Source organism: Neofelis nebulosa, chromosome 3, assembly GCF_028018385.1.
Source record: "Neofelis nebulosa isolate mNeoNeb1 chromosome 3, mNeoNeb1.pri, whole genome shotgun sequence".
Lineage (NCBI taxonomy): Eukaryota > Metazoa > Chordata > Mammalia > Carnivora > Felidae > Neofelis > Neofelis nebulosa.
The window spans coordinates 79,229,697-79,256,347 of record NC_080784.1 but is presented as its reverse complement, the minus strand read 5'-3'; the positions used below and the strand labels follow the sequence as shown (position 1 = coordinate 79,256,347).

Below are 26,651 nucleotides of genomic sequence, written 5' to 3'. Positions count from 1 at the left end.
TAAATGTTTATGCCCAAACAATATGGCAGCTAAATATATAAGGCAAAATCCATTAGAATTATAAAATAATTAATGGAAAACAAAAAGCAATATCAGACCCATACATAAACTATGCAGTTTCAGAACCAGATAGATCCAACATAATTGACAAAGGCATAACACAATTATGTTTAAAAAAATAAACCAAATTTGACATAAATTTTGCCTTATTTCCAAATAAAATCTTTAACAGAGTTTATATTTTACATATCTTCTGAATATAATCCACATTGGAAATTAAAAATATGCAGATTCATTAAAATATTAATGACTTGAAAACTCATAACATACTTCTAAAGTAACTTTTGATTCAATCCAGTTATCCCATTCCTTAAGTACATACCTAAAGAAATGAATGCGTATGTTTACCAGAAATATTTACATGTTCATAACAATTAGTGTATAATAACTTCACACAGGAAATAAACCAAACTACCATCAATAAAAGAATGAATAAATAAATCATGATACATTCATACAATGGAATTCCAAACAACAACAATAAAGAATGAAATATTGTTACACAGGACATAGGTGATTCCTGCAGATATTAAAAGTGAAGAAAGTCAAACACAAAAAGTACATGTTAGATGATTCCTTTTATATAAAAATGTAAAATTGTCTCTGGTGATACAAATCAATATGGTGTTTATCTTTTAGAATTGGTATGTTGGTGTGAAAGGGCACAAGGGACCTTTCTGAGGTGATGTAAATGTTCTGTATGTTGATCTAGGTGGTGGTTACACAGGTATACACATATATGTAAAATTCATCTAGAGGTATGCTTAAGAATTGTGCACTTTAGAGTGTATAAGTTATACCTGATTAAAGAAAAATTAAAATAAAGGGACTGAAATTATGCAGTGCCTATTAAAAAAAAAGGGAATACTTCAAATCAAAACAATTAGGATAAGATCTAATTTATAGCTTTGTATTCCTTCATTGTTAAGAGGAACTGACTACAAATAAAGAAATTTAATTTCTGATCTTCAAATTTTTTTAATGTTTATTTATTCTGAGAGAGAGAAAGCATGAGTGAGAGGGTGGCAGAGAGAGGGAGAGAGAGATTCCCAAGCAGGCTCCACACTGTCAGCACAGAGCCCAATCTGGAGATGGAACTCATGAAACACGAGATCATGACCTGAGCCAAAGCAAGAGTCAGATGTTTAACCAACTGAGTCATCCAGGCACCCCTGATCTTCATCTTCAAATGTTTTAAAATGATAAAATAACTAAAAGAAAATTATTAAAGATAAAAGCTAACAATAATGAAAAAGATGGGTGCCTGGGTAGTTCAGTCAGTCAAGCCAGTTAAGGATAAATGGCCTTTAATTAGATCTAAGTATATATAGGAACTTAATATATAGAAAAGCATTTTCATTTAGTGGCCCAGAGACCATTAACTTAGTAAATGATGTTGACACAAATGGATATCCATTTGCAAGAAAGTAGAACCCCTACTCACATCATATCCAGATATAAATTCCAGGTAATTAAAGATATGTAAAATATAATAAGTTTAGAAGAAAATTTTAGTAGGTTTTATATATAACTTAGAGTTTAAAATACTTTTCTAACCAAGAAACAAAGACATAAAAGTATACATTGTTAGAAATACAAAATTTTTGTATTACACAAGACAACGTAAACAAAGTTCAAAATTAAATGACTGGAAAATGATTATAACATATATGGCAGGTAAAACAATTAATATATACAATAGAGTAAAAAGCATATTAAAATCAGTAAGACAAAGAGAAAGAACCAAAACCGACAAACACTTATAAATAGGCAATTCATACAAGTGCACATAAATATGAAGGACAGTTAAATGTCACAGATAGGGAAATATAAACTAAAGTAAGTTTAAATCATTTCCTACTCACCAAATTGGCAAGTACATCTGCCACTGGGAATTTGGATAAAAATATTATACTCAAATTAAATCTGAATTGTTACAGCCTTTCTTGAAAATAATTGTGTAGAGGCACCTAGGTGGCTCAGTCAGTTAAGTGCCTAAGTCTGGATTTCAACTTAGGTCATGATCTCACAGTTGGTGAGTTCAAGCCCTGCATCAGGTTCTGCGCTAACAGCACGGGGCCTGCTTGGGATTCAATCTCTCCCTGTCTCTCTGCCCCTCTCCCACTCCTGCAAATGCTTTCTCTCTCTCAGTCTCTCTGTCTCTCTCAAAAATAAACTTGAAAAATTTTTTAAAAAGAAAATCATTTTGTAAATATCAACCAAAATTTACAATATTTACATCTTTTGATCCAACAACTTCACTCTTTGAAGTTAAAAGCACCAATACAAAAAGATGTCTGTAGTGGTCCCAAACTATAAGCAAAGTCAATTCTCATCAACAGGGGAATGACTGAATAAACTGGTGTGCATCCATATCATAAAATATCATGAAGACATTAAAAAGACATAAAGGGTTCTCATGATGTATTGCTAAATGAAAAAAGATTTAAAGAAATGCATATAACATAATTCTAGTCTGCAAAATAAACACTAGCTATAAACATTTACGTTCATATGCATCTATAAGCAAGATGATCATAGATTTTTTTTAATTTTTGCAAGAATATATTATATAAAAAATGTTTTTTCTTCACTGTGAAAAAGTTCAAAGAGCTATACAAGTGTGAAAAAATGGCTCCTCCTCAAATACTTTGCAGCCAGTTTCTATTACACAGATGAAAATAGAATCCACACAAAATGAAAGCTATTTCTCTGGGTAATGAGAGACGAATCCATGTTTAATTTATAAATAATTAAATAATGCTGACAATAAAATGTTCTAAATAGACTTTTAACAATTTGATATTGTTTTTGGCATTTTATACATTTATAAACATTGGAACTAGGAAATTCTATGAAAATACATATTTTATGGTGATATCTTAAATATATAAACTGTGAATATTAAGGATTACTATTCAGAACAAAAAATAATCATTCTGCTATACCTTTATTTTTTTGTTTTTTCTATATATTTTGTTTACTGATGAATCATATATCCATTTTAAAGAAATCACTTATTATAAATATTTACAAATAATTAATTCTATTATTTGTGTTTATAACCTCTCAGAAAAAGTAATTACACATAAGTTTGGTTGTAAGACATTTACAGATCAGCAAAGCAAGGAGAATTATAGTTTCATGCCAAAGCACTTTCCTGTATGATTCCTGGAATTATGATCTCAGCAAGAACTAAGTTATAATAGAGATACCAATCTGAGAAGGGAATCACCAGATCAACTTACTATAAAAAGACCATGATTATTACTCCCATCAAGTAGGACTTCACTCTCATCAAGTATCACTAGACTAAGCATGAGTTGGCCACAGCAACCAAAGCAGGTTTAATAGTTGAGTCCTTTGCCCAGAACAGAAACAAGAAAGGATGCAAAGTGATTAAATTAATGAACCTGTAGATGTGTTGCTTTATATGTAATATGTATTCCTCTATTGTTATAGACTGAATGTGTGCACCCCAAGTTCATATGTTAAAGCCCTAACCCCCAATGTTATGGTATTAGAAAGTTTTGAAAGTATTAGAAAGTATTAGAAAGACCTTGGAGAGATAATTAGGTTTAGATAAGAACATGAGGGTAGACCTTCATGACAGAATTCGTGCCCTTGTAAAGAGACACCAGAGAGTCTTCTCATCACCTTGTGAGAATACAGTGAGAAGGCAGCCATCTTGAAGCCGGGAAGAGTGTCTTCACTAAGAACTGAATCTGCTAGCACTTTGATCTTGGGCTTCCCAGCCTCTACAGAAGCAGGAGAAATAAATGTCTGTTGTTTAAGCCGCCCAGTCTATGGTATCTTATTATGGCAGCAGGAGCTGATTAAGACACTAGATGTATTTGTGAAATAAATCTTTAATTTCGATGCATTTGTCTTCAGAAACCGCTACAAATGATAATTTCTTGGATATAAGCTGGCAGCTACCAGTTTTTAAAATTCATTATATGCAGCACCAACAAAACTAGGCCCCACAAAGGAGATTGTATACTAGTCATCAGTCTTATTTTTATTTTAACAATAAGAATAATGCTCCCTTTTAATATTTAAACATTTGCTCTGATTAAACAGTCCATTTCTGCTGACTCATAACAGACATTGGCCTGGTACTGTTTATTAACTTTCCTATGAACATATTGTTTATAGCAGGTGTCTGATTAACATAACTGGTCACTGAAGGCTCATTGTTGGCCACATAAGAGAGTAGCTTTGCTTGGCAGCAGAGCCAGCTCCTTTATCACCTCATGTATTTGAATCCTAATCAGATTTAATCTCCTCCTAACATTCCCTTTTGTTGGGTGACTCATACTTGGCTGGCTATGCAAGTGTGTCCTAAGTTCACCAGACCATTGCAAAAAAAAATTTGAATATGTCTCAATAGATATGGTCTTGGGATGCATCAAATGTTTTCACCTTAAAAACCTTAAAAACAACATATAAACTAAATAAAAACATGAGCAACAAGAAGCCCTTTTGGAGCCTGGTAAACAAAGCTGATGCTGGCATGACACCAGACCACCCTATATTCCTACAAAGTGACACATTTGCAATAGATCTATAAGAGATGTCCCATGCTTAAAATCATATACCCCAACACACCAAACAGAATAATCATGAATAAGAAATTATTACCTGGGCAAGCCTACAGGATCTGCAAACGTTTGACTGGCAGAAAGCTTTGGAAAGTCCTGAGGGGATCAGACTTTTTCTGAAGGGTAACATTCCCTCTTGGCTCCAAGACATGACAGAAGGTGACTGAAGAGTCTACTTTTTATCATCTCTAGGAGTACAGGCAGATGATACTTTTTCCATTTTTTCCTACTCTAATAATTTTAGAGGAAAGTAGGAAAGATTTTCCTTTCACATCTCTTTCCTTAGAACTGGCATGTATCCTTCATTCTGCTGTGGCTGGTGACATCATCTCTCCCTTCTTCCTGTATATGCACAAGGGTCTATCCTATGAACTGGATCATAGCAGTGAACAAGAAAGATAAGATCACTGCCATATTGGAAATCAATAGGCAAGTAGAGGAGATAGACAGTTAACAAATAAACAAATACATGTTTGAATATAAATACATTCAAATATGTAGAAAATATCAAAGAAACGGAGGAGCATAGAGGGCAGAAGACAATGAGAGGAAAGCGAGGTATTTCAGAAAAGAAAATCAAGAAACGTCTTTCTGAGAAAATAATACTGGAGTAAGCATGTGAGTCAAACTCTTACAAAGTGATCCAAAAGGAAAGAGAGTTCTAAATAGAAGAAATAGTGAGTGTAAAGAATTTAACATATTCAAAAACGTAAAGTCATCAGCCTGACTGGAGCAGAGTAAGCAAAAAGGAGAAGGGTAGGAATTGAAGTCATAAAGGTAAAAAAATGTATCATTTGTTAAGTATTTGAAGTTTATTCTACATGTGACAAAAAGGAACTGGGAAATTTTGATTTTTTAAATTTATTTCAGACATATAAAAAGAAGTTACTAGAGCAGCAAAAATAAACATGTGTACCCAGCACCCAACTTAAACATTAAAAGAAAGGTTAATCTTCCTTCATATCCTATAGCAATAAAAGATATGATACTTAGAAATAAGTCTGTTAAGCAAGATGAATAAGTCCTATGGGATCTGCTGTACAACATTGTACCTATAGTCAGCAATCAGCAATACTGTACTATGCACTATAAAAATTTGTTAAGAGGGGAGATCTCATGTTAATTTTTCTTAATATAAAAATATAAAATAAAACAAAAAAGAAAGAAGTCCAATAAAAATGCATAAGACCTTTAGGGAAAAATGAAGAAAACTATTGAAAAACATAAAAGATATAAATATAAAATATATAATAAAAACATAAAATGTAAAATATAAAAAAACTTAAAAAATAACCTATACATAAGCACAAAGATTTAATATCCAAAAGTTAATTTTCTACAAATTGTTTTGATATTTACTGCATTTTTAATGCAACTAGAAAGACTAACTCCCACATTTTTATAGAAGTGAAAAAGTCCAAGAAGGTACAAGACAAAAAAAGGCCCTGTCTGGTCCAGTGACTCATTATAAAGCTACACTGACTATGATATTGGTACAGGAATATACTAAGAAAAAAAGAAATAGAATTGAAAACCCAGAAACAGACCCAGATTTAGAAGAGAATTTGATATATGTTAGAAGCAGGATTGCAAATCAGTACTCCAAGAGAGTACTGATTTGATCAAAGAATCAACAAAGCATGCTGGGATAAATAGTTTAAAAGGAAAAAGAAAATATCTTACTCCCACTAAAAACTGAAAATAAAATGTAGGTGCTTTATGTAATCCTTTCTCAATTGTATTCTCACTTTTTCCCTCCCACCACAGTGGTAATGGCTCCTCTCTCACCTGCACACTGAGATGACCTAGTGTGAGTGAGAACATTCCCCTTATCCTTTTATCTATTTCTTCTATCCCATACCTGTAACCTGTATACAGCTCAGATTTGGCTGTGCTGGAGAGCTCCCTTTTATGCAAAATATTTCAACAGGAGCTTCCAGAAGTTTCACATGGGCTAAACTTGGCAGCATTTCTGTTAGGATGTTCAGATGGAAGTTTTAGTTCACATTTAGTTTTTGAGAGGATATTTCTGTAGTGCTGGACTCTTGTCCTGTACAATATTGATCTCTCTTCTCTGTGACCGACTGGGGCTCCCTGACATGCCTAGATCTCTAATGAAGCTGTTTCTGCCATGGTGAAGAAAAAAAAAAAAGAGTTAATCATGACTCCAAATTTACGATTTTCCCTTACCTCTTTCATGTCTTTATGCTTTTATTACAAATCTATGTACTCTTAAGTAATTAAAAGTTCATGTTAAAAGCCTAAAATTTTTGGGGCGCCTGGGTGGCGCAGTCGGTTAAGTGTCCGACTTCAGCCAGGTCACGATCTCGCGGTCCGTGAGTTCGAGCCCCGCGTCAGGCTCTGGGCTGATGGCTCGGAGCCTGGAGCCTGTTTCCGATTCTGTGTCTCCCTCTCTCTCTGCCCCTCCCCCGTTCATGCTCTGTCTCTCTCTGTCCCAAAAATAAATAAAAAACGTTGAAAAAAAAATTAAAAAAAAAAAGCCTAAAATTTTTACATAAATTATGTGTCCTTTGACTTCATTATTTTTTGAAAAATATTTATCTATGTTGCTACAGGTACCATTAGCCCACTACCTGAGTAGTATTTATTACATGTCAGTGATTTGTTATATGTCTGAATTACTTGATAATATGTCTTAAAAAGAAAATGATAGATGGAGAGGTAAGAAGATAACAGTCTTTTCTAATTTTGCCTGCTATATCATTTTCATTAGACATAAGTCATTAGCAAGGAGGGGGAAGATAGAGGTGTTAAGTTTGAGGAGGACTGAATTGTATGAAATATTCTGGGAGAAGAAGAAATTGAATTAACTAAAAAAAATGGAATAAAACTGCCTGGCAGTTCCAGGGGTCCACCTGATATTTATGATCAGAAATTAAAGTGAAAGAAATCAGCATGGTTGTGTTTTTCTCCAGCCATGCCATGTTCGTCTTCTTGAACTAGGCAGAGACTTGGCTCTGTCAGATTCAGCCTTTTGGAAATTAAGGCTGGGGAGAGTAAGGAAGTTAATACGTATTGTGAAAAGCTGACATGACTGGATCCATTTTAGATAGAGCTGGAGTGGTCACTGCAGAGAAACTGCCTTACCTCCCTTTATGTGAACTGAGCCATAACCTTTGGACTGGGCAAAAGGGCAAGCAATTGACTTAAGAAGTCAGTAGGAGAAAAGACATGCTGATCACAGGGCTGACAGTTGTGAACTTTCTGAAGACAGAATCAGCAGTCAGTCAATGTATAACCCAGAGTAGCTTAGTTTGTTACCATCCATCGAAAAATTTTTCCTTCCATTCTTCAACTCATCTAATCACCCGCTTTTTTTTCCTCATAAAAACCCCTTGCTTTCACCCTACAAGTGGTACACTATTTGGGTTTCTACCTAACTCTGTGCTCCGTGAATTGTAATTCTTTGATCCCAAATAAAAGGCTTTTGGGGCTCACATTACAGCTCTTATTTTCAGGTTAATAGTATGTGTGGGGTACCATGGAATAAATCCAAGCTAAGTAGTGGGGAAGGTGAAAGACCCCAAGGGTTATGAATATTATAAATATAGTAAAGTTAATGGATTCAATGTTCCATGTGCTGCAGATTTATTGAAGGGAAAGAAGAGCCATAAAGATGTGAGAGGTGGTCAGGGAGAAGGAAGCTTGAAAAACAGATATTGGAGGCTTGCAGTTGCTGGGAATGACAAAATCCAGTTAGAACCAAGGAAGTAAGTTGCTATAGGAATATGACCATTAGAAATGAAAATTAAAGAAAATGAGAGCCTAGGTTATGCTCAAAACTGCTAATTGCAAGCACCTCCAGAAAACTGAAGGAACACAGAGAGCTGTAAGTAAACAGAACAAAAGTCCTCAAGTTACTATAAATGCCTCAGTCCTGCAAATGTTATATATAGGAAGCTAGTTATTATCTGCAGAATAACAAGTTTGGAATATGGTAGTTGGTGATGGGCTTCTTTGTCTTTCACTTCAACCAAAAACGTCATGAAGACCATAGTATTAGAAGCATTTCTAGCAATGATTGGTTCTAGGTAGGTACAGAAAACAAAAGTATGGCACAAGCTAGAAATTTACAGTACTTACATGAGCAGTCATCTCATTGCTGAAAAGCAGTACTGCTCTTAACTCCACAATAATCAGAATTTTTTCCAAGGGCAGAGTAAGCAGAGTAAGACTGACCTACTGGAAATTAGCCAGCTGATATGGGCTATTAACACACGGCAAGTGTTCTTACTCTATTTCTGGCTACACCTGCCTAGGGTGAGGTTCACCTGCATGACACATGCACAAGGGCTGAATTTGGGTGCAATTCCCAACACGCCAGTCTTAACTCCATCCTTTCTCTCTCAACAAAAAGTCTTTAGAATTCCAGTAAGTTAGAGTGATGCTACAGGGATTATTTCTAATCCATTCAAATTTCTTTCTTACTTTAAAAATTTGGGTACAATAACTTTCTTAGAATCAAATTATTTGGAAATAAGTTTTTAACTTATTTAAATGCATGAGAATGTTATAAGACCTTGGTTAAGAGACATAAGTTTAATAGGTTGTTTAATGTTACATGAAAATCGCTATACTAGAAAATATACACAATAAATTGTAGGTATAGAGTCAATTTTGCCTTTTCTGATTAGTACTATGAATTAAACTCCACAAAGAATAAAGAGAAAAAGAAGGTTCTGGTATCTGCCTTTTTTGAGCAATTATTAGTGTTGATGGGAGTTACTAACTATAATACATATGCTATGCAAATGTGCTTACATTTGTGTACTTGTTTTACCTTAAAAGATGACAACTGCATACAAGGATGCATATGAAAATTAAGTCCTCTATATATAAACCACTAAGGAGCATCAGATGAAAAGATGTTTGGTTACTCATCATGCCAAAAATATATATATAAGCATTAGTAGATAAGGTATCATTGGAAAGAATACTTTGAAAGACTATAAATCCAACAACGTTCTGGTAGAAATATGAGGTATTTATGTTAAAATGCCTGAAAAACCATTCCCTGAAAGAATCTTACTCTATAAACATCTCCTTGCATAACAGACCAACGTGACTCATAAGAAAATGCAGCTACAAAACAATATTACCATGTGGATTTCAACATGGAAACAGTCACAGAATTTTAAATTTTGGAAATTGAAATACCAAATGAAACTCATGAGCTTATCACAGCTTTAAAGGCAAACTTTAAGTTAACAAGACTTTAGCATTAACAACTGGCTTCTATGATGCCAAATTGGCAGTTCTCACAAGCGTGGTTCTATAGATCTGAATCATAAGCTTGCATTTCAGTACCATTTATAATATACAGAGTATGACAGACTTCACAACCTGGGAACATCATGGTGCCTTACTGAGCAGAGCATAATTTTTGTTTTAGTTTTTATTTAAATTACACTTCCTTAACATACAGTGTAATATTAGTTTCAGGTGTACAATATAGTGAGTCAACACTGATTTTTTTTTTAATCTTGATTCAAAACTGTTAGAAAATGTGCATTCCTAAAGGTGACTTAAAAAGTGAACTGGGTGAGGTACCTGGGTGGCTCAGATGGTTGAGCATCCAGCTCTTTATTTTGGCTCAAGTCATGATCTCACGTTTTGTGGGTTCTAGCCCCATGTTGGGCTCAGTGCTGACAGTGTGCAGCCTGCTTGGGATTCTCTCACTCCTTCTCTCTCTGCCCCTCCCCTGCTCACACTCTCTCTCAAAATAAATAAACTTAAAAAAAAAAAAGTGGACTAGGTGAGGGGCACCTGGGTGCCTCATTTGGTTGACCGACTGTTGATTTCAGCTCATGATCCCAGGTCATGATCCCAGGGTCATGAGATCGAACCCCCATGTCATACTCCACACAGAGTGTGGAGCCTGGTTAAGATTATCTCTCTTTCTCCTTCTGCTCCACTCCCCTGCTCCCCCACCCTGCTCTCTAAAATAAAATTAAAATTAAATTTAAATTTAAAAAGTGGACTGGGTGAGATTGGCAAAACTCACTTGACTGTCAAGGGCTGAAAATTACTCTAATTCCTTTGACAGTTTTCACTTCACTGGGGAAATTAATGGGACTCTGGATCAAATGGAATGCCAGAAAACACACACACACACACACACACACACACACACACACACACACACGGCTCTTTAATGCTTTTTGATGTTGGAATACTTATACTATATCATAAAATGTTGCATTTCATAAGACTTTCCGATGAAATATTTTATATTAATGTTTCATTAATCAGCAACTTGCTAGCAAAGTTGTTTTCAATATTTCATACCCCTGATACTATAGTAATTTAATCATATAAAACAAAGACTTGCTAGTGGATTTTTGCATGTTAACAGTATTGGGTGTGTAATCTTAATAGTGATCTAACAAAAGGAGCCTAAAGCCTTGCCCTCTAATAGACTTATGAAAGTAATTATACCTTTATTGAAGTTACACTCCTCTCAAACCCCTGCTGTTCCTGCTGTTTCTTGAAGATGGTTATTCTCTACTTAACGAAAACAGACAGGCCTTAAAAGAATAGCTAGTGTTAAGTCATATTACACAATTTAATCAGATGCTCTATGTAGCTTATAACAATGGTCCAAATATTTCAACCCAAACAATAAAAGACTCAAAGGCTTAAAAAAAAAAAAAAAAATCCCAGAATGGCTAATTAGACTACCTCACTAATTGGAGTAACAACTCACATGACTGCAGGAAGACAGGAAAGAGGGGAAAAGGGAAAGTCTTTCACTGGCCCAGATCATTCCCAGGGCATATCATTAGCATAGGCTTTAACAGGCTTTGCACAGCCATAGCTAGGGTGAAAGAAGGCATTAACAGAATGAAATAATGAAATATGAGACAAAATATCAAGAACCATCTTTAAAAAGTGTTAGGGGAGAAAGCAGGCAAAACTGTGGGAGCAGCTGCTTGGATTACATAGCTGAAGCATGGTGGTGAGAGACAGATCCAAAGGGTTGCTCTTTGCCCCTAGGGTTGGTCCCTCTAGTTTATGCAGGGGTGTTCAAGTTCTAGAGAAACATGTTTAAATAGCTCCTAACTGACACAAAACTGATGTATGTATCCAAAATCTAATATGAATTGTGTATTTGAAAATATCCATTTCCAATAGATGACAGGTGAATACATAGGATTCAAAACAAGAAGAACAGTATAAGAAGAAACCACTGTCAACTAGATCTCAGTGAATGATCTGACATCTTTTAGTCAGCAGTTTTAGTAAACCACGCTCTCTCCAGTTACCCACAGATTTCTCCTCTTCACCATTACCAGCTGACCTAAAAATTCTAATTTGCCTTGCACAAATCTCTCTTTTATGTGTGAAACCTCTTTCTCTTATGATCTAGTTAACTCATACAACAATGATTGACATTATCTTCAACATTCTCTATAACCTTCTCTGACTTCTAAACTTAAGACATGACATTTGTATTAGTGCTCGATACTATTGTGAATATATAAACATTTACAACCTTGTATTTATCTAGTTATATATGTCCATGTCCCTCCTGTTATTAAGTGGATTTTTGAGACCTTTGAACCACAATATATTTCACAGCACATATAAAGTGCTCAAAATGTATTTGTTGAAATTGTTGTTGAAATTTGTTGTTACAATTTTTTCAAAAAAGATTCTGGATTGCCACAACCACAGAAGGCATCCATGCAGTATGCTCTAATTCATTTCTTTTCACTTCATAACTTATTCCTGAAATCATCAATCAGAGAAGAGAATGTGTTTTTACCTTTCACGTGGCTGAAAGCATCAGAAAATATCTACTAAAACACCAGAAAAAAAAAGTTGCAACCTGCTATACAAAGGCTATAGACACCACTGACAAAATCTTTACTTTTTTGTAATGCATGGAAAGAGTATCAGTTCATGGGAGTTTTGCAGTACACCCATCAGAGTAAGTACTTGATATTACTTTTTTTTTAAGTTTATTTATTTTGAGAGAGAGAGAGAGAGAGAGAGAGAGAGAGAGAGAGAGCATGAGCAGGGGAGGGGCAGAGAGAGAGGGAGAGATTAAATCCCAAGTAGTCTCCACAGGGTCAGCCAAAGCCAGACACAGAGCTCAATTCCATGAACCATGAAATCATGACCTGAGCCGAGATCCAGAATTCAATGCTTAATTGACTGAGCCACCAGGTGCCCCAACACCAAATACTTCTAAAGGGATCCAGTGTTCTATAACACAAGTACATGAAATTCTGCTAAAGAACTTCATGATAAATCGGTTCAGGATTCTTCTAGAATTCTTCTAGATTCTTCTAGGAAGTGGAGGTGATAGTAAAAGGAGTATTATCATTATATAGTCATTAGAATAGGTGCCAAACTTTCCTAACACTGACCACATGCTCCAAGTCATCTTTATTAAGTCATTTCAGATAATTTTGTCCTAAGAATTCTACTCATTTACTTGCCTCCATATTTTTTGAGCATTATGTCTTTCTCTAGTGAAAAAATTTAGATCACTAGGTCATAGGTTTTACTGAACTGGGTCATGACAATAGTATGAAGAACCAGTATCAGTATGTCTAACATGAGGATTATTCCTCCTACCCCCCCCCCAGCCAGACACCAATCAACCAGGAAGCTAAATTGACTTGAAGAAGTAGGAAAAACTCCACATCTATTGACATTGAATAGTATATATAACACAATTGATAAGAAATAAATGGAGAGACACTGCAGCTGTGCTAGCCTGAATTCAGTCTGAGTTGGGGCAGGCACTGGCAAGCCGGAAATTTCAGAGGCCTATTTCGAAATGAGAAAGCCACAGAATGGCTTGACAACTATTACACACATCCCAAGCTAACTGGAAAACAATGGGAATGAACAGGAAAGACCCAGGAGTACCAGTGGAAGGTAGAATATGAGGCAGATGTAAAATATGAGCACATTCGAGCACTGAATGTACTCCCAACCCACACACACAGATCAGGCAGAGGCTGGAAACCTTAATGGCTCAAGGTGTTTGAGTAAACACTCTATCTAATCATAGGCTGACAGCTAGGTTATACAGAATCAGAGATAGCTTTTTCAAAAGTCACTCTAAAAAAATTAAAACAATGACTGAGCAGAGAAATGAATAGCCAAACACCTGGAGGAGACAGATCAGATTCCAGATATTAAGTCCAGAGAAGTTACTAAATAAATAAATAAACCCTTGGAAAGGGGACGCCAGAATCCATAGTTGCAACAACATATTACCTAAAATGTCCAGTATTCAACAAAAATAACAATAGAAACATTCAAATAAATAGGAAAGTGTGACCAATACTCAGGGAAAAAACAGCAGTCAACAAAAATTAAGTCTGAATGGACTTATATATCAGATTTAGCAGACGAAGACATCAAAGATGCTACTATAAATGTGCCCAAATAATTGAAATAAATTATATTTAAAGAATTAATGGGAAATATGACAATAACTCAAAAATGGGCATTATCACGATAAACAGAATCTGTAAAAAAATAAATGGATTCTAGCATTGAAAAATGTAATAACTGTGGGGAATAAGCTTAGGAGTTCCCTGAGCCTGCACTGATGGGTTAACAAGGCATAAAGAATTAGAAAGCCATAGGATGTACACACCCAAGTTTGGGTAAACAAGATTAGGTAAATAAGATTAGGTAAACAGGGCAAAGTCCCCCTGTGTAGGAGAAGCAGGGCAAAGGCCTCCAGTATAGGACAAAAGTATAGGAACAGAGAATCTCAGGATGAAAACATCCAAGATGAGGTAAACAAGATTAGGTATTCAGGGTGGAAATGCCCCCCAACTTAGTACAATAGCAGAAAGCTGCTTTCACAGGAAGGATCAAATTAGGTAAAGAGGTAAATAGAGCTAAAGATTGCAGTGGGGCAAAGTTGCCCAGAGGGGAGCTAATTAGCAAAAGAAAGGTGCCTTGTTGACCTTGAAGTAGCATGCTCAGTCTTTCTGGTCTCCTAGACCAGTTTAGGTAAACAGAGGTGAGGACTGAGTCTGCTGTGAACAACCTTCTGTCTGGTGCCAGGATTTTGTTTTGTATTGACCCAACCCCCTAACACCACATATCTTCAAAACCCCCTTTCCCTACACACCCATGACTTAATGTTCATGATTTCATTGTCTCTTTGTGCACATCCATCACCACATTTGTAAGCCTTCTGATCCTAATAAAAATGGAGCAAGGACCCTTACTTGGGGCTCTTATTTCCTCCTGGACATTAGCCTCTCTCTCATTTTTAATCCTGTGTCCCATTTTCTTGCTGGACAAGAGAGAACTCCAGACACAGAGTCTATGACAAATAAAAAATGAAAAATTTACAAAACAGGCTCAGCAACAGATTTGAGAAGACAGAAGGCAGAAAGTAAACTTGAAGATAGATCAATAAATATTATCCACTTTTAAGAACAGAACAAGGGGCTCCTGGGTGGCTCTTCAGTTGAGTGTCCAACTTTGGCTCAGGTCATGATCTTACAGTCTGTGATTTCAAGCCCCGTATTGGGCTCTGTGCTGACAGCTCAGAGCCTGGAGCCTGCTTTGGATTCTGTGTCTCCCTCTCTCTGTGCCCCTCTCCCTGCTCATACTCGCTCTCTTTCTCTCTCTCTCTCTGTCTTTTAAAAATAAAGAACAAAAATTGAAAAAAAGGTAAACACAACCTCTGAGACCTCTAGGACACATTAAGTGTACTCATATAAATGTAATAAGAGTCTAAGAAGGAAAGGAGAGAGGGGAAAATGTACGAAAAAAATGGCTGAAAAATTGACAAATTTGATGAAAACATTAATCTACAGATCCAAGAAGTTCAATGAACCCCAAGTATGATAAACATGGGTGATCCATGATCCATACCCATGTCTGTGGTATTTTGTTACGACAGACCTAGCAAATGAATACACCAGGCAATGCCTATGTCAAAGATGACACTGCAGATCAGGTAGACACTCCACATGCTATGTCAGTATGTAAATGCCCTCTATCCCTTTAGCCACAATCTCAGAAAAAAGGGAATGAAAAGCCAGACTGACTGAAATTCAATTTTGATGGGTAGAAGCTAGAAATAAAAATTAACTTGTTGTAGAAAAACAGTGAGGGGGTGCCTGTGTGGCTCAGTTGGTTGACTGTTTGACTCTTAATTCAGCTCGTCCGGCTCTGAGCTCAGTGTGGAAACTGCTTAAGATTCTCTCTCTCTCTCTCTCTCTCTCTCTCTCTCTCTTTCTTTCTCAAATAAAAGGAAAAAAATAAAAACAGTGAGTTTATGAGCTGAGATTTGTACCCCAACATAAATATATAGTGTGATCAAATTTTTATTATATAAAAAAAGAAGATTGTCAGATAGTCTCTACAAATGTTAATAGTAACACTAGGAAATCCATATAAGACCTGACTACCTATTCTATTTGACCCCTAGTCAGTAGCTGGAACACAAAATAACCAGTAATTTTCATTTCATCTTTTGTTTTTAGGGTGTGTCTTCAGCATTTTATAATAAATATGTGCTAAATGTTTTTATAAGTTATTTAAAATAAGGCGCCAATACTTCTGTATTTTTTTACTGCCAGAATTTGCCCATGTCTCACATTTCCTATACCCTAGAATCTCTTACTATCTTTTTAAATCCTCTTTAACCACTTTCCTGCATAATTAAAATTTTATCATTAGAGTGTCTGTTCATACGAAAAAAATTTAAGGAAAAATAATTATACATTTCTAATTTAATAACATAAAACCTTTTCTCTAGAAAACAGCAAAAAATTCAGTGTTGTCCATTTATGGTGGACAAAGCTGTGCCCTGAGGAGCAGGAGGCCCAGGATTTAGTTATAGTTTGCTACTAACTAGTCAGGGAACTTGAAATAATTTACATTCCATTTTAGGCCACAGTTTCTTCAGATGCATAGAATATGTTAGGTTAAATAACATACAGGTAATTTCTGTGTTTCTGATTTTAAGGTTTTTGTCTAGAGCTCCATAGTGAAAATGGACTTGTCTTCATTATTACTGTGTGTTCATTTTAACTGCAGAAAATAAACTAAACGTTCTATTTGCATGCTGGAAAAATACTGGAAAACACTCAAAGTTCAAATTTCTAAAAATTTAGGCAGATGATAAGAGAACAGATGATATAGAACCACAGTGTATTATTTTCCTTACTTTCAGATATGCCTTTCTGTAGTTTTTAGTTTCATTTGTTGAGATTTAAATGAATATTAAATAATATCATGTTTGCATACTCTTCAGCTTTTAAGATCAACGCATGTATGTAGCCTAAGATCAATGCATACATGTAGCCTGAAGTTGCTTCATTTTCCCAAGGGAAGATTTTCAGACAAAAACCGTGTCCTCAGTCACAAATTTTTTTGTTACCATAGTGATGAGAATAAAGAATGGGGGTGGGGGAGCTAAAAATACCTGAATACATACAGACAGTTTTAGGAATGTGACCTACTTGGTGTCATACACCAAAGAAGTTAATCAATTGAATTAAGTACATATGCGTTAGGTAAAATATGCTACTGGATGAAAAAATGCGTAGGTTTCACATCTGGCGCTATTATCCCAATCAAAGAAGTCAGTATGAATGAAGATGACTGACAATCTAAAACACATAAAATCAGATTATTTTAAAAATGGAATATATACCAGAAGCAAGTAGAAAACCATTAATTTAGCTTCATTTCTCATAATTTTTTTCCATTAGTTAGTATATTTCCATTTCAAATGAAAGCTTCTTATGCACCAAAAGAATTTTTTCAAGTGGATGGAGCAACATAATTGGACATATATTTTAAATTATGTTAGAGTGGCTCCTTTCTATAAAAAAAAAAAAAAAAAAAAAAAAAACACTTCCCAATTTCAGGCAGTATAATAAAAACAATATGGTTTAAAACTAAGTTTTCTTTTGAAAATTCTAGTTTTAATAAGAAATTTCATAAACTCAATCATTTGCAGAAAACCTACTATATTGCAAGGCATTAGGCTAGTCTGTGAAAGATCAACAAAAGGCAGTACTTGCTGTCAAGAATGTTTTCATCATCTAATTATGCTTTCATAACATCGACTTTTAAAGTATCTTCACATAATAAAATGGAAGCAACACTGAACCTAACTTAAAGAGACCAGGAGTCAAGTTCCAAGTCTACTAGTGAGCTTAGAAAAGTCTCTTCTTAAGTCTCAGCCCTCTCATCTGTAAAATGAGCATAAATGAACACACAGGTCATTGTGATATAAGAGGGGGTGGAAACCAACAAAAAACATTCAGTAAACAAGCTCTATAGAATGAATCAGTATACAAAGAGATTCAACAGTTAAACATTTTCAACATAAAAAATTATCAAAATGATTAAGTATACTTACAAATTTTTTAAGAATAATGAAAGCGAACATTACTGAGCCCTTGTATTGGGACACATATTTTACATAAATTATTTCATTTAAACTTCACAACAGTCCAATTGACTTAGATGGTATTATCTTTGTTTATGGTTGAGAAAAATAAGGCATAGCAGAGATAAATAAATAGTCCAAAGATACAACCAGTAAGTGGTGAAGCCAGGAATTAAACCCAGGAGAGCTAATGCCAGAGCCATACTCTAAATCTAAGCTTATATGATATATTCCAAAATAATCAGTAGAGGGAAATATTTCTATGAAACTGTTAATTTGAAAACAAAATTATATTTTAGATTACTAACACTGATCAGTATAAGTTTTAAAATGTCTAATTCATGCTATTTTGCTGCATTTAATTTTTTCATTATTATTTATTATAAAGAAAAATGAAAACTAAATTTAAACATGCAATGATAAATAGCTTATAGAACCTCCATATGACAGATTATCACCCAGTCATTAATAATGCTGTGAAAGGTATGGCTTGGAAACTTGTAAGTATTGGTAAGCAAAAAAAGCAGATTTTTAAACATGTAGAAAATAATCTCACTTTTCATAAAAATAATGTCATATACATAGAAAAAAATAGGAAAGATAGACATCAAATGCTTACAATTATTATTTCTTGGCAGTTTTGTATATTTATACATTCCTAAATTTTCTATAATAAACATTCTAGGTTTCTGTCATTAGAAAAAAAATTAAACAATCTAGTCATGACTACTAAAGCACAAAATGATTTAGATGCTTCTGCCAATCTGTGAGCAAATAGTTATTGAGAGTTGAGAAAACTGTTCTAGGTACTAGGGATACAGCAGTGGCAAAGCAAAGTCATAGGTAATAAATTAGGTAAACTAAAAATTAAGAAAGAGAACTTCAAACCTATAATGAATCTCCAGCTTTGTCACTCTGACCTTAATCAAATCTTCCTACAGGCATATGAGTCCTTTTCCTGCATTTAAAGTTTATTTATTTATTTTGAGGGGCAGGGGAAGGGGCAGAAAAAAATGGGAGAAAGAATCCCAAGCAGTTTCCTCAGTGTCAGTAGAGAGCCCACACAGGGCTCATTTTCACCATTTTCCTCAATTAAATTGTGAACACACCATCCATCATCTCTAAACATAACAGCAAGCTATAGCACTATTATGCTCATAGAAACATTCAGAAGAACCTTAAGGAATTAAGGAAAACTTGTTGATATTCCCCACATCTTCATGACAATTTTCATGGGATGTTCTTCCATTTAAATTATTAAGTATTCTCATACAATACTATCCTTTCACCTGTTTACTGTTCAGAAAATAAATGATTTTCTAACTGTAAAATTCTATTGAAATAGTTTACAATGTTTAAATATTTAAACTTGGCTATGTTCTTCAGTACCAAATCTAGCTATCTGGTAGAAAGATTTTTAACATCAGTAGTTAAAATATAGTGGTTTAAAATACACTATGTTAGACACAATTTATATTGTATCAAAAATATATTAAAATCTTAAAAACTTAAAATAACCTCCTCCGCCCCTTTAAAAAAACGTGTTACATTAACTTCTTTGAATCATCCTTAAATTTCTTCTTTTATATATATTAAAATCAGATTTTTAAAACTTTAGGAAAAGGATTTTATAAGACAAATTTAATGGAAAAGAAACATGGGAACAATTTAAATTTAAATTATATTTAAATTAAATAAGAGAAGGAAGGAAGGAAAGAACAAGGGAGGAAGAAAAGGAGGAGAGGGAAAGACAAAGTAAAAGAAAAGAAGACAAGAAATGGGAAACCACTCACCTTTATGGACCAGGTCCCAAACTTCATCAATTTGCTGTTGGATTGGGAAATGACCACACTCATTGAAGAATTTAAGGAGCTCGCTTCTTTCCAATCCTTGCCAATCTTCTCTCTTAGCAAACATTGTTTCATAGACTAAAAGAAAGACATAAAATATTTTCTTTTTTTTTTTTTAATGATGGAAATTTGGTAGAATGAGAAAGTTGATTTCATAACTATTTACTTAAGAGGGCAGTTCTTTTTTTTTTAATGTTTATTTATTTTTGAAGGAGAGAGAGAGAGAGCGTAAGTGGGGGAGAGGCAGAGAGAGAGGAAGACACATAATCTAAAGCAGGCTCCAGGCTCTGAGCTGCCAGGGCTAGCACAGAGCCTGAAGCGGGGATGGAACTCACAAACCACAAAATCGTGACCTGAGCCGGGTGGATGCTTAACCGACAGAGCCACCCAGGCGCACCAAAATATTTTCATTATAAATACTCTGTCAAGTACAAACTACCAGAAAGCTTCCTCTAACTTCAAAGGAACTTTACCTCCAGTTTTATTTTTATGTCTTGATTAGAGTGGCATTATGGCGACCTCCTGGGGAAGGCTAGAAGGAAATGGGGCATGCTTCTCCTTCCTACATTCCACAGTAGTCAGATTTGGACCTGTTTCTGCAAGAGAACACTCGCATCCTCTGGCCTGGTTTACATGACAATTGCCCATGGATCATGCGTACATCAATGCTCAAATCACATTGTAAGACATAACTTTGATGTCAGGATTCATTTTTCATTAGTTCCCCTAGTTTTTTCTTCTCTTTCAGGCTTCTATCTACATTCTAACCACTCGTATAATTGATTCTCCTCTGGACTATTTATTCTGCTTCTGATTTTGCCCCTAAATGGAATGATGTCTATTTTTTGTTCACTGACTTCATGTATTCTTCCTTCCTAGTTAAGGTCACTTGCTTCAAGTGACCACAGAAAGTGACCTTGCCACTCTTCGCTCAAGGTTTCCACAGAAAACCACTCAGTTGGGTCATCCTTCACCTATCTCCTATACTTGGCATTAATGGGAGTTAGACAATAACCAAGAAAACTGATGCATACATTTTACAAGTGTAGTTCCCCATAAAGAGTTTATTTTTTCTTTTCAAAAATGGGATACTAAACCTGTACTCTGAAGTATGATTGATTCGCCCCATGATGAGGATTGTCAATCAGAGTGAACAGAATGACAGGGTCTGCCTCAGTACAGGTTTAGTTCTGAAATACGGGCTCCAAATGACAAAGAGCACTAGAATGTTTTCTAACAGAACTTAAGGTACAATCCTGGCACTCAACCACATGGACTTCAACTTTCCATTTATTTACTTATTTGTTCGGTTGAGGTGGACAGTCATGAAATATCAACAAATTCAAGAAATATTTAGTGATTGCCTAAATATAAGCCACTATTCCAGAACCTAAAACACAGCAGTAAAATAAATTCATATGTAGAGTATCTATGGCTTTTTCTCTCTTTTCAAGGAAGCAAACTAGGGTCACCTGGGTGTCTCAGTAGTCTAAGCATTGGACTTTGGCTCAGGTCATGGTATCATAGTTTGTGAGTTCAAGCCCCACACTGGGCTCTGTGCTGACAGCTCAGAGCCTGGAACCTGGTTTGGATTCTGTCTCCCTCTCTCTCTTTGCCCCTCCCCCACTCGTGTTCTGTCTCTCTCCTGAATTCAAAAATAAATAAACCTCTGATTTACTTTTTTAGTTTTTATTTAAAAAAACTTTTATTTAGTTAGTTAGCTTTTTTCTTAAAAAAAAAAAAAGGGAAATTGCTCAAATAAGCAAACTAGAGCAGTTGCTGTTGGTGCCCCATCCATATGGCCTTGTCCCTGGCATTTCTGTGAATGCTGACCTGACTTTCAATTGCCAGCATCTCATTTCACTGCCTCAGGGCTCCCTCTGGCTGCAGGACTCCACTCTGCCCACCTATGCAGCAAGTCAGAAGTGCCAGGGAATTAAGGCCCACAGTGTAGTGGCCCTCAACCACTGGCCATCCCTCAACTGAGAGTTGATGTATAAAGACCCAGCACTTAAGGAAAGTTGTCTACACTGTTCCCTAGAGGGATCGAGCTCTAGTTGATGGTAATCTGCTGGATAATGCATCCTTTTTTGACTTCCATCCCTTCCCTATCTTACTTCATTCCACTAACAGTATTTGCTGGGATCAACTTTCTTTTTTTTTTTTTTTTTAAAGAATTTTATTTTAATTTTTTTTAACGTTTATTTATTTTTGAGACAGAGAGAGACAGAACATGAACAGGGAGGGGTAGAGATAGAGGGAGACACAGAATATGAAACAGGCTCCAGGCTCTGAGCTGTCAGCACAGAGCCCGAAGCGGGGCTCGAACTCACGGACCGTGAGATCATGACCTGAGCCTAAGTCGGACGCTTAAGTGACCGAGCCACCCAGGGGCCCCTGGGATCAACTTTCAAATAAGTTAGTTGTACTTGAATTCTTGTCTCAGGGTCTGATTCTGGAAAAATCCAAACTAGTGCAAAAAGAATGCCACCTTTTACTTTTCTGTTTAAGTAAATATACTTCTCCTTGAAAAAGTATATATATCTTCATCAGTTTTTCATTTAATCAGTTTTAGATGCTTCTCAGTAGATCAAACTGATGTACATATTAACATTATGGTCATGTAACTATATTAATAGATAATAATGTCCTTAACCTGTATATTATGCTGAAAAGCAAATGTTCAACAACACACCAGCAGAATTAATATTCTAGGCAAGTTTAATTAGGGTCATTACAAAACTTAAATCATGAAAATTAATGACATTTTCTGGTCATTAAAAGATTCTTGAAAATGTGTATAGATACCTGCAAAATATCACCCAATTAGCAATACACATATGGAAGGGATGGAGAATTTTCTAAGGAACATAAGGGCAAATAAGAACTTGCAAATTCTGTGGACTCTAGAGTTACTTTAATCCTTAATGCAAAGGGGCGCCTTAGTCGGTAATTCTTTAAATCATTCATTTAGCTAATTCTCTTCCACTGTTTAGATCCTACACTGGACAGAGCACCATCAGTCCTAACTGGACTGGACTCCTTTATGTACTTACCTCATGCCAGCCTATTCTCCACAAAACAGCCAAAGGGATGTGTTCAATCATAAGTCATATCATAGCCCTTGGATAACAGTCCTCCATGGGCTTCCCAACCTTTTCAAGGTAAAATCCAATGGTCTATAAAACCTGACACAGCCTATGCTCCTGCTCCCTGCTACCTCTCCCATCTCATTCTGCTCTGTTCTTGCTCCATTCCAATGGCAGTAACAGTTTCCTCCAATACTAACAGCCTCCAACTTTGTGCCTTTGTGCTTGGGGCTCCCTCTGCCTAGAACATTCTTCCTCCATGTATCCACTTGGCTCCCTTCTGGCTTTTTTTTAAGACTTTAAGTAATTTTCAGCTCAAAACCACCAGAGTCCAGGCCAGAAAAATGAACCACATTAGCTCTTTTTCAAAATGAGAGATTAAGATGCAATAAGGGTGAAATCTGCAGCTAAAATCAAAGAGGAGAAACGGTGGGAAGAAAGTAAAACAGAAAAATAAGCAAGATTCTATAAGGTTAAAAAATGAATTTAGTGACAGACTTGGGGATGAAGACAAGACTAACTGTGTGAAATAGTGGGAGTATTTTGGAAAGTATATGTGATTTGGTAGTCAGTAGCTTAAAATATAAAATGAGTGGAAAAGAAAAGGTGTTCAGCGTAATAACTGTAAGAAATGTAAGGTCCTAGTAATTATTTTGATAAAATGATAATATTTGTACAGTAATCTCAATTAGAGAATATAAAATTACTGTCCATTAAAGAGTGAGAATACCTCTTATTAACTATAATTAATAACACTGTATTACATATTTAAAAGTTGCCTAGGCAGTAAATGTTAAAAGTTCTCATCAAAAGAAAAAGAAAAAAAAAAAACTTGCAACTATGTATGGTGACCAATGCTAACTAGACTTATTGTGGTGATCATTTTGCAATATACATGAATACTGAATCATGTTGTACACCTGAAACTAATAGAATGTTATATATCAATTACACTTCAATTTTTTAAAGTTTGTTTGTTTGTTTACTTATTTACTTATTTATTTATTTATTTTGAGAGAGGGAGGGAGAGAGAGGGAGAGAGGGAGAGAGAGAGAGAGAGGGAGAGGGAGAGAATGAATCCCAAGCAGGCTCCACAGTGTCAGTGCAGAGCCCAACTCGGGGTATGAACTCATGAACCACGAGATCATGACCTGAGCCAAAATTGAAAGTCAGATACTTAACCGACTAAGCAACCCAGGCATCCAACACCTCAATTTAAAAATAAGAAAAAAAAAAAAAAAAAAAGAAAAAAAAACTGTAAAAAAAATTATAATAAAACAAAATTATTATAAAACAAAAAAATATCTTTTTGAATTTTGTATATAGTGGGTGTAGAGTTTATGTATAAAAGTTGTAAAATCTGAGTGCATGTCAGTATAATCTCCCTCTTTCTCTCTCTCTTACTCACTTTTTTTTTTAAAGGATTTTTAAGACAAAGGAATTCCAGCAGCTTCCTAATGAGAAAAATATTTTCCCTTTCTTGCCTCTCTCACTTGCTTTCTCTTTCTCCCTTCTTCCCATCTTTTCATCTCCAACACATTAGTCTCTTCTGCTTTTTTCTCTGGACACCAAGATTTTGGACTGCATTACTTGATCTAACTTAATTCTGTGACTTGTATAAATCTGTCTCTGACTTCTTCATTCCTTAACTTCTAGCTACAGAAAAGGAGTCATTCTAACTCAAAGAATTCTGGTTATTTGTAAATATCTTTCAGCAATTTTAGCCTAAGTAATAAACTTGATAAAAACTATCAACAAATATTTCTGAATCCTTTTGATAAAACAGGCATTTCCTAATAGTGTCTATTTATTAATTAATCAAACAGATACAGTCCCTGTCTTCATGGAAGTTATAGTCCACTGGGAAATCCACATTTCATGATTGAACTATATAAAAAAATGTAGCACTATAATAAAGCAGTAAGATGCTCATTTCAATTAAATATAATATATCTGCATCATTTTGTTGTTTTTGTTTTGTTTTTTTAAAGACAATTTTTTAAAGGGCAGTGTTAAGTTGACAACAAAATGAAGAAGGTACAGAGATTTCTCACATACCCACTACCTCCACATAAGCATAGCCTCTTTTCATTATCAACATCACACATCAGAGTGATACATTTGTTACCAAGAATGATACATCACAATCACTAAGGTCCACAGTTTACCGCATAATTCACTCTTAGTGTTGCAAATTCTATGGGTTTGGACAAATGTATAATGACATGTATCCATCATGCAGTATTATGCAGAATAGTTTCACTGACTTAAAAATCCTCTATATTCTGCCACATCCCTCCTCCCAACCCCATCTCATTCCTGGCAAATATCAATCTTGATTTTCTCCAGTTTTGCCTTTTCTAGAATGTCATATGGTTGAAAGTATACAGTGCATGGACTATTCAGATTGGCTTCTTTCACTTAGTAATACACATTTAAGATTCTTCCATGTCTTTTCATGGCTTGATAGCTCATTTCCTCTTACATCTAAATAAACTCCCTTGTCCAGATGTACCACAGTTTATCTATTCATTTACTGAAGGACATCTTGGTTGCTGCCAAGCTCTGGCAATTATGAAAAAGTAGATATAGACATACATGTGCAGGTTTTGTGTGGATATAAATTTTCAATGTCTGTGGGTAAGTTTGATTTGTGTGGACATAAGTTTTCAATGCCTATGGGTAAACACCAAGGGGCATGATTGCTGGATTTTTTGGTAACAGTATGTTTAGTTTTATAAGAAACTGTTTTCCAAAATGGCTGTATCACTGGCATTCTCTTTAACAATAAACTATAGTTCCTGTTGTTCCACATCCTTACCAGCATATCATATTGACAGGGTTCTGGATTTCAGCCATTCTAATAAGGGTGTAGTGGTATCTCTGTTTTCATATGAATTTCCCTGATAACATATGATGTGGAGCATCATTCCAAACACTTGTCATCTGTGTATCTTCTTTAGTGAGGTGTCTATTGATATGGTTTCTGATAGATTGAATGTAATTCTTATCTTTCTACCTCTATAGGAAAGGAATTTTTTTCCATGGCTTCTTTCAGGATTTTTTTAAATCTTTGATTTTCTGTAGTTTGAAGATGATATGCCTACATCAAAAATGTTGTAGTTTCTGGAACTTATTCTGCTTGGTGTTGCCTGAGCTTCCTGGATCTGTGGTTTGGTGTCTAAGAATAATTTGGGGAAATTTTCAGTCATTATTGTTTTAAATATTTCTACGGTTCTTTCCTCTCTTTCTTCTCCTTCTGATATTCCCATTATCCATGTTACTCCTTTTGTAGTTGTCCCATAGTCCCTGGATATTTTGTTCAGGTATTTTTTTTCAGTCTTTTTACTCTTTGTTTTTTGATTTTCAAGGATTCTACTGGTATATCCTTTAGCTCAGACAGTCTGTCCTCAGCCATGTCCAATCTACTAACAAGCCCATCAAAGGCATTCCTCATTTCTGTTAGTCTTATCTCTAGTTCTTTTTGGTTCTTTCTCAGTATTTCTATCTCTCTAGTTACATCGCCCATATATCTTTTGCATGCTGTCTACTTTATTCATTAGAGCCTGGAGCATATTAATCATAGTTGTTTTATATTCCTGGTGTGATAACTCTGACGTCACTGCCATGT

General features: G+C 35.2%; 1 protein-coding gene across 11 annotated transcripts in view; it reads right to left on the bottom strand.

The window, feature by feature from the left end:
* The window catches only part of IQCM (IQ motif containing M), a 664,496-nt gene that overhangs the window by 352,779 nt on the left and 285,066 nt on the right, over window positions 1-26,651 (bottom strand). For all 11 annotated transcript variants that reach the window (XM_058721202.1, XM_058721193.1, XM_058721197.1 and 8 more), the window contains one exon: window positions 19,875-20,009. In XM_058721202.1, the coding sequence (XP_058577185.1) occupies window positions 19,875-20,009 (135 nt within the window). The remainder of the gene's footprint in view (window positions 1-19,874; window positions 20,010-26,651) is intronic.